At 40.2% G+C, this 8,849-nt stretch overlaps 1 protein-coding gene across 2 annotated transcripts; it reads left to right on the forward strand.

Annotated features, from left to right (window-relative positions):
- The first annotated feature begins 2,152 nt into the window (after positions 1 to 2,152).
- Positions 2,153 to 8,412, forward strand: tigarb (TP53 induced glycolysis regulatory phosphatase b). Of its 2 annotated transcripts, none has more exons than XM_017685949.1 (6): positions 2,153 to 2,278; positions 2,997 to 3,034; positions 3,130 to 3,251; positions 6,024 to 6,101; positions 6,263 to 6,376; positions 7,608 to 8,412. In XM_017685949.1, the coding sequence occupies exons 1-6, from the start codon at positions 2,154 to 2,156 to the stop codon at positions 8,019 to 8,021; spliced, it is 891 nt and encodes a 296-aa protein (XP_017541438.1). In that variant the 5' UTR covers position 2,153; the 3' UTR covers positions 8,022 to 8,412. The 2 variants fall into 2 exon arrangements, with proteins under 2 accessions (XP_017541438.1, XP_017541439.1); XM_017685950.1 differs by having other exon boundaries at positions 6,266 to 6,376.
- The last annotated feature ends 437 nt before the right edge of the window (positions 8,413 to 8,849 follow it).

The following is an 8,849-nucleotide window of genomic DNA, read 5'->3' on the forward strand; positions in this document are numbered from 1 at the left end:
GCTGGTGCGGTTGGCCCTGGGTTCCTCCTAATGCAGGACAATGCTAGACCTTATGTGGCTGGAGTGTGTCAGCAGTTCCTGCAAGATGAAGGCATTGAAGCTATGGACTGGCCCACCCGTTCCCCAGACCTGAATCCGATTGAGCACATCTGGGACATCATGTCTCGCTCCATCCACCACAGACTGTCCAGGAGTTGGCGGATGCTTTAGTCCAGGTCTGGGAGGAGATCCCTCAGGAGACCATCCGCCACCTCAACAGGAGCATGCCCAGGCGTTGTAGGGAGGTCAGACAGGCACGTGGAGGCCACACACAATACTGAGCCTCATTTTGACTTGTTTTAAGGACATTACATCAAAGTTGAACCAGTCTGTAGTGTGTTTTTCCACTTTAATTTTGTGTGTGACTCCAAATCCAGGCCTCCACTGGTTAATAAATTTGATTTCCATTGATGATTTTTGTGTGATTTTGTTGTCAGCACATTCAACTTTGTACAGAACAAAGTATTCAATGAGAATATTTCATTCATTCAGATCTAGGATGTTATTTGAGTGTTCCCTTTATTTTTGAGCAGTGTGTGTGTGTGTGTGTGTGTGTGTGTGTATATATATATATATATATATTAAATACAAACACATGTAAGATGATGGTACATAAAAGAGGTGCTATAATTTTGATATAGACATACAGATAGATTGACTAATAGATCAGTATTCAGTGTCGCCTTTTTTTTAAATGTTACACTTGTAACATATCATTCATAATCATGATGTTTCACAGCGCTGTGTGAAGCTAAACAATATGAAAACACTGAAAGAGTATGCAAAGTAAACATATTATTTAAACTTACTAAAACAATACAAAATTATATTTTTCAGGGTTATCTTGGTATATTTATAATGACAATAATAAATGATGAAATAAAATTATATACCTAAAACCTAGAATAGAATACACTTCAGGACAAAATCTACAGCCCAGGACATGCTGGCAAAATATAGGAGATGCCATTCAGACCTTGCAGTGCTGAGATCAGAGGGGAGTATAATTTCGGCAGGTGTCAAAATAATACTGCCAAAACTCTTCTTCCCCCAATAAAATCCCCCCTGTTGAATTTAGGAGACATATGGTTTATATGCTGTAATCTAAGAAGCAGTAGTCAGCAGAATTGGTTAATCATTCCAGTCATAATGCATCCCCAGAGATAAGAGGGGTATTATTTTGACAGGTTCACAAAACACCTTCTGACTATGTAAAAGCTGCTGACTTTTCAACCAAAATTAATCTTAAATTACTACCATTACAACTATTGTTATTACTACAATTTTTAATTATAGGCAACTCTTTTATGTAGTAATGTAAAATAATTTGTTCATTTGTCCTAGATATGAAAGTCTTGTTGCTGAATAATGACAAGAAAAAAAGTCAGCTAATGCTGCAACGTCAGGTGATCAGTTGCGAACGTTATTGCTCCAGACAGAGGTTTAAATCTGTGTTTAATATGTCGTAATACTTATCGTTGTAACTGAAAGCCATTCAGTCCCAGCAGTTCTCAAGTCCTGCAACAATAACAATCGTTTCTAAACCATCACGGTGAGAGTCTTTATTTGGCTTTAGATCCTGTTGTGTTGTTTGCTATGAAGGGAAATTAAAGATAAAGCGATATTTACACAGAGAAATAACCCAAGAAATCCGGAGTGCAGTCCGTAACCTCCACACGTTTACGTGAAGCGTGTGCACGCGATGGGGTGTCGGATCCTGCCGGGGAGTATGAATTCGGCACAACACCTGATCTCTCCACACTGGTGGGCTTTTCTTTGCCTTTACGGAAATTAAGGAACCATACTGAACACATATGCTATCTGATGCTGCACAGAAGTTTTCGATGAGACTAAAATACATACATGTGCTTTTAATGTCATCGTTTTTAGAATACGTCAGTCATCCACACAGATTACAACGCGAGTTCTTCACTACTTAACGTTCTTTCAGACCCACAGTGTTGAGTTGTCTTCTAACCGCGGAATGATTTACAGAAACATTTAATCTTGCATTCAATCTCAGAAATATCCCTTTAGCCATTTTAGGTGCACGTGAGACTTTATTTCACCACACGGTGGCGGGCGATTCACTAGAAGCCCGCGAAATCCGCTAGATGACATCACTGAGCTGCGGCACTCTGCCATATGAACCAGGAAGAGCCGGACGGTCCTTTAGCTCCGCCGCCGCCGTCGCTTCTGTTTTTATTATGATCGCGTTCGGTTTAACACTCGTCAGACAGTAAGTGTTCGTTTTGTTACATTGGAATCTCTCATGCGTTTTAGCCGAGGCGACCGTGTTTTCCTTCCAAATGTCGTGTCATTGTCACTGTCCGGTGGTGGACAAGCAGCACTGTGAGCACTGTGTGTGTGTGTGTGCGTGTCATAACTTTGTCCAGCCGCGAGTCACCGTTGTAACGTTATACCATTCAGTCTCACTGAAAATAAGTAAAAGGGGCATTACACTGTTTTTTATCTCTACGTAAATAAGTCGTTGAGATGTAAACAAAGTCATTGAGAGTAGTTTGATGTGAAATGGTCCACTGTAGAAAAGCTTGCGTGTGTTTGTTTAGATTGGTGGCGCTAGGAACCAGGGGTCACGTTGTCTACGATGTTAGCTTATATGGCCAATTTAATCACCCTTCTAAACTATCAAACCCTACACGTGTCTTCTGAGTTTATGTGTAATGCTGATGATGGTAAAATAACAGTACTCTCCACCATTAAACGAAAAAATATATACGAAAAAACATATAATATATATGTATGGGTGTGTATTTTTTATATATATATATATATATATATATATATTTGTCCAGCTGTGCCTCTGCTTCTCCAAACATAATGCTTTAGTTAAGTGCATATGAAATTTTTTGATGGATTTTAGCTGGGTACTTGCTGGCTATCTGCTGAAGGCTGTTTGTCTAAGATGGTGATTTTCTTTTTTTTTTTCTTTTCAGTGGTGAAACACAGTACAATAAGGACAAACTACTGCAGGGTATGATCAGTATAAACAAAAAATAATGAGCGGTATTTCTTTTTACCAGCTGCAAGGATGTGTGTGATGTTTCATATCTGCCTGTATGTCTGCAGGTCAAGGTATTGACACCCCCCTTTCAGAAGTGGGAGTGCGACAGGCAGAAGCAGCAGGACACTACCTCAGAGATATTCGTTTTACCAATGCTTTTGTTAGCAATCTGCAGAGAGCTGTACAGGTAATTATTTGTGTTCTATGCCTTACAAAGTACTTTTAGTCTCAGACAGTACTTTATTTTACTCCGGTATCAGAATCAGAATCCTTTATTGATCCCAGAAGGAAATTGCAGTTGTTACAGCTGCAACCATTTATGTAAAAGAATAAACACTTTAGTAATTTAAAACAATAGATAGAGAGAAATTTGCATTATGTACATGAGATTTTAAGTTCTTATGAATATAGTAAAGTGGCAGTGACTGTGATAATAAATGTTAAACATCTAGTATAAACCAGTTCAAATTACTGTAACTCTTGAGTTATTGCTGCCGTCTCCGAGTCCAGCTCCACACCAACAACATCACCGGCCTTACGGATCAGTTTGTTGTCTGTTGGAGTCTGCCACCCTCAGCCTGCTTCCCCAGCATGCAACAGCATAGAGGATAGCACTCACCACCACAGACTCATAGAAGATCCTGAACATAGTCCGGCAGATGTTGAAGGACCTCAGGCGCCTCCGAAAATAGAGATGACTTTAGCCCTTTCTGTAGAGGGGGTTGGTGTTCTTAGCCCAGTCCAGTTTATTGTCAATATACACACCCAGAAAGTAATCCTCCACAGTGTCCACACTGACCCCCCTGATGGACACATGGGTCACTGGTGCTTTGTCCCTCCTCAGGTCCACCACCAGTTCCTTTGTCTTTGTCACATTGAGCTGCAGGTGGTTCCGCTCGCACCATGCGACAGAGTCCTTCACTGTCACCCTGTACTCTTACTCATCATCCTTGCTGGTACATCCAACTATTGCAGAGTCACCCCATCAGGGCCTGCAGCCGTGTGGAGTCTCTTCAGTTGTCTTCTCACCTAGTCAGCAGTGAGACTCACTGTAGAAGTTACGGGTGGGGGAGGGGTGGAGGTGTAAAATGGACAGTCACAGGAGGGGGGACAGGCTGTCTGGAGGGGGAGGGAGGGGGAGTGGAGTGGGCTGCTGAGGACCAGCAGCAGAGGAGTCAGGACGGGGGAGTACAGAGCCTGCAGTGTCAAATCTGTTAAAGAACAGATTTAGCTTGTTGGCCCTGTCCACGCTGCCCTCTACTCCTCTGTTGTTGCTGTACCTGTAGCTGGTGATGGTTCTCATTCCACTCCAAACCTGCCTCATGTTGTTCTGCTCGAGTTTCCACTCCAGCTTCCTCATATATTTGTTTTTAGCCTCCCTGACAGCTGTCTTCGGTTCTCTCTGGATCGTTCTCACCTCCTCTCTGTCTCCAGCTCTGAAGGCCCTCTTCTTCTTGTTAAGGAGAGCTTTAATGCCCTTTGTTACCCACGGCTTGTTGCTTGGTTAACAGATTATGTCTAAAGGTACTAATTATGTCTAAAAGATACCCCATCTAATTAGTGAATTTGTCTGTCTTATGGTGTACCCATTACTGAAACATGCTTGTAGTTGCACAAATGCAGCTTGTATAATCTCCATGGAAATCAGAGCCAACAGAATGGAATCTTGTTAGGTTAGATTAAACTTTATTGAATATATATTATTGTAGCAAATGAAATGCAGTTAGCATCTAACAAAAACTACAAAACACAATATCATTTACATATAAAGTGCAGGACAGTATAGTGGTGTGTGTGTATATATATATATATATATATATATATATATATATAAAAACACACACAACCCCAATTCCAGTTTTTTGCCTTTCTACTGCTTACGTACAGAGATTTCTCCAAATCCTCTGAATCTTTTGATGATATTATGGACTGTAAATGATGAAATCCCTAAATTCCTTGCAATTGCATGTTGAGAAACGTTGTTCTTAAACTGTTGGACTATTTGCTCACACAAGTTGTTCACAAAGTGGTGAACCTCGCGCCGTCCTTGCTTGTGAACGACTGAGCCTTTTGGGGATGCTCCCTTTATACCCAGTCATGACACTCACCTGTTTCCAATTAACTTATTCACCTGTAGAATGTAATTGGGGTTGTGTATGGATATGTATATAAGTATGTATGTATGTATGTATGTATGTATGTATATTTACATACAGATATGTAGATATATAGATATATTGATATACAAGTGTACATGTAATACACCTACAGAGTAAGTGGAGAGCATACAATGAGGTAGTATTTCCTTTGATGTAGTGTGTCTTGTGGGAGGAGTAAACTTGTACAGTAGTTGTTGGTGTAAATATGAATTGTGCTTGGATATAAAGTACAATACAGTGCAGCTTATGCTAACTGGGCACCTGTGATGTGTTTTCACTACTCGCTGGTCTAAGGTCACCATGCCATGTCAACAGCTAGCTTGAGGTGACAATGTAGAGTTTATCAGGGTCACAGCCTCAGGGAAGAAGGTCCTCCTGAGCCTGCTGGTGTGAGAACGGATTCTTCTGTATTTCCTGCCAGAAGGGAGGAGGGCAAAAAGTCCATGGATAGGATGAGAAACGTCCTTAATGATGTTCCTTGCCCTGTCCAGGCAGCGTTTATGGAAATTGTTCTCAACTTATGCTAACTGGGCACCTGTGATGTGTTTTCACTACTCGTTGGTCTAAGGTCACCATGCAATGTCAACAGCTAGCTTGAGGAGTATAACAGTAATGCTACATTTCAATTGTAAAGGTTTTCTGAAAGGGAAGAAAGGGGGGGGGTCTACAAACTTCAAAATTGTCTGTTTCTAACTACGATTAAAATGATTCTAGGACAGATGTCCAAGTCTACAGATGTTGATGAGACCTATGTCATCTTGGGTTCATGTGTGCCTCCCTTTTCTCTTTTCCCCCTTCAGACTGCTGAGATAATTTTGAGAAACAATGTCCACTCTTCTAGTGTTGAGATGGTGCTGGATCCATTACTCAGAGAAAGGGTGAGCTTCTGCAAAACAGCATCCTTTATCTTTCTCTATAAGTTGTCTATCTCTGTGAGCACTCACTTCTGTTCTACACTACAGGAATGCAGGTCATATAAAACACAATATGTGTTAAATGTCTATACTGTGCCTCTTCTCAGTGTGTGTCCTGTGTTCAGCAGGGGTTCGGTGTGGCTGAGGGCAGGCCCAAAGAAGACCTGAAGAACATGGCCAATGCAGCAGGCCAGTCCTGCAGAGATTTCACACCACCAGGTGGAGAAACACTTGATCAGGTAAACTTAATAATAGTGCCGTTCAGTCTGTAGCTTGTTTCAATGCTCGTCAAGGTTCTAGTGAGTGGGCATCTAACAATGTTAAAATGTAATTTTAAAGCAAAATCATACAATGTAAAAAACAATAGTGTATGTTCATGACTGGAATTCTGGCAGCCTCTCAAGGCTAATATCCATATTTTGAACACTTTTTTTTCTTATTTTAAAGTGATCATTTGGGAAACAATCATACAATTTCCCCTTATCCCAAGTGTAATACAACAATGAGGCATTACATTATGACCACCTCCTTGTTTCTATGCTAATTGTCCATTTTATACGCTTCACTTAATATATGGTGCACTTTGTTGTTCTACAACGATAGACTAGTCCATCTGTTTCTCTGCGTACTTTGTTAGCCCCCATTTACCCTGTTCTTCAGTGGTCAGGACCCCCATGGAACCTCACAGAGCAGGTACTATTTGGGTGGTGGATCATTCTCAGCACTGCAGTAACACTAATGTGGTGGTGTGTGTTGCGCTGGTCTGCGTGGATCAGATGCAGCAGTGCTGTGTTTCATTAAATTGTTAGCTGTTAGCCTCCAAAGTACCCAAAGAGTGATTTCAGTTTTTGAGTACTTACACCTCAGTTGCTTAGCTGAACACTCAAATACTCTAGTACAAGTCCTTAGTAAAATCTGACAAAAATCACCTAACAGTAGTTTGTACTGTTTAGCTCAGAAATCTACCTGTGTATTTTCAGGTTATTGTAACTACTGCATTCACATGCTCCACAACAGGGAAGGGCTGTTCCTACAGACACACACAGACACACATAAATTTATCTGTATATGAACCGCGTATAAAGATGTCCAATGAGAACAAAGAAAAAAAACTGATAGGGATTCAAATAATTTACAATCAAGTAAAAACTTTAGCGTGTTAGTATTGTTTGAGGCAGAAAGACTATGTATATATTGTTTAATTTCTTTTTAGGTCACTTGTTAAATTCACTTTTATGAATATAACATTTTGCAAAAAGTGTAAGAAGGTTAATCAGAAAATACTCAGAATCAGAAAAGACTTTTCTGCTCCTTTGCAGATATTGTAAAATCCCAATAATACATCTTTGTAAAATAAAGAATAATTATTACAGATATCTTGGCAAACAAAGATAAAAAGGATTTATAGAATCTTTACATATCTTAGAGACTAAGGCAGTTATCAATTTGTGGATGTGTGCATGTGTCCAGGTGAGGACCCGCTTCCAGAAGTTCCTTAAGTATCTGTTCCAGCGAATCCTGGACAACCACTGTCACGCTGCTCAACACGTGTGTCCCAGTTCTATCCCAACACTTCCAGAATCCTTACCACCTGTCGTTGCAGGACTAGCTGACGACGGAGTCGCTGACCTGCTTTTTCACACTTTAGTGGTGAGCCATGGTGCCTATATTCGAGTAGCAGTGCACCACCTGGTGGAGGACCTGCACTGTAGCCTTCCTGTGGGGCTGAAGATGAACCAGGTATACTCACCCTGCCCCAACACAGGCATTTGCAGGTTCACCTTCACTCTAGATGCAGATGTGAGTGGCCCACAACCCACTGCAGTCCACTGTGTCTTCATCAACAGGAGGGATCACTTGGCTATCCTCAAAGACTTAGACTAGAGGTTCAGTGTGGTAGCTTCCTGAAAACAGCTACAGCAACTGCAGTGTTGCTTTTGGTTCAGACTTTAAGGACACACTGACTACAGTTTATATCCTTTAATTTATCGACGAGAAAAAAAGTTTCTGTCTATGTGATCTGTGTTACAGTGCATTGTTTATTTAAAATTCTGAGATTGCTGTGATCCTAAATGCATAAAAAACTATTTTATATTTGCAGTGTGGGGTTTGAAAGACAGCATGTTTGTGCAATACTGTTTTTAACATCCACTATATTACCGTTAAACGAAGACAAACTTTGTATGCATTTCATATGTCCCTCTATGTGAAAAGAGGACATGGTGAAAGGTATTATATTCCATGTGAAATAAAGAGTGATGAATACTTTAGTTCAGATAAGTGTTTCTGTTTGTAGTTTTAAGTATGAGATGCTGTAGATGTTGTTGTTGTTATTGTTATTATTGTTGTTGTTATTATTATTATTATTATTATTATTATTATTGCTATTCATATTATTGTATGCAACATGTGGATGAAGCCATCATTACACTTTATAAAACTTAGTACGGAAGAGTTGCTTTCAGTTTTTAAAAGTAATCTGAAGGGATATTTTTCCAGACCTCCCAAGTTTAGTCTTTGAAGTTTTTTCAGTAACAGTGTTTTGACAGCTACACATCCTTTCTAACAGTGGAAGGATGGACAGAAAAACCTGTGGATTATTTCAGGTCTGAAGCAAGAGTGACAATAATAATAAGTTACATTTATATAGTGCCTTTCACAAACCCAAGGTCAATGACTAATGTTGGTTTAGGTATTACACTGACTGTTTGG

The sequence above is a fragment of the Pygocentrus nattereri genome, chromosome 1 (assembly GCF_015220715.1).
Source record: "Pygocentrus nattereri isolate fPygNat1 chromosome 1, fPygNat1.pri, whole genome shotgun sequence".
Classification (NCBI taxonomy): Eukaryota; Metazoa; Chordata; class Actinopteri; order Characiformes; family Serrasalmidae; genus Pygocentrus; species Pygocentrus nattereri.

Excerpts from the sequence above, each read along its gene's own strand:
- tigarb (XM_017685949.1), top strand. The coding sequence starts at position 2,154 with ATGACATCACTGAGCTGCGGCACTCTGCCATATGAACCAGGAAGAGCC. Across the intron at positions 6,102-6,262 it reads ATCCATTACTCAGAGAAAGG|CAGGGGTTCGGTGTGGCTGA; the intron begins GTGAGCTTCTGC and ends TCCTGTGTTCAG. Across the intron at positions 6,377-7,607 it reads GTGGAGAAACACTTGATCAG|GTGAGGACCCGCTTCCAGAA; the intron begins GTAAACTTAATA and ends GCATGTGTCCAG.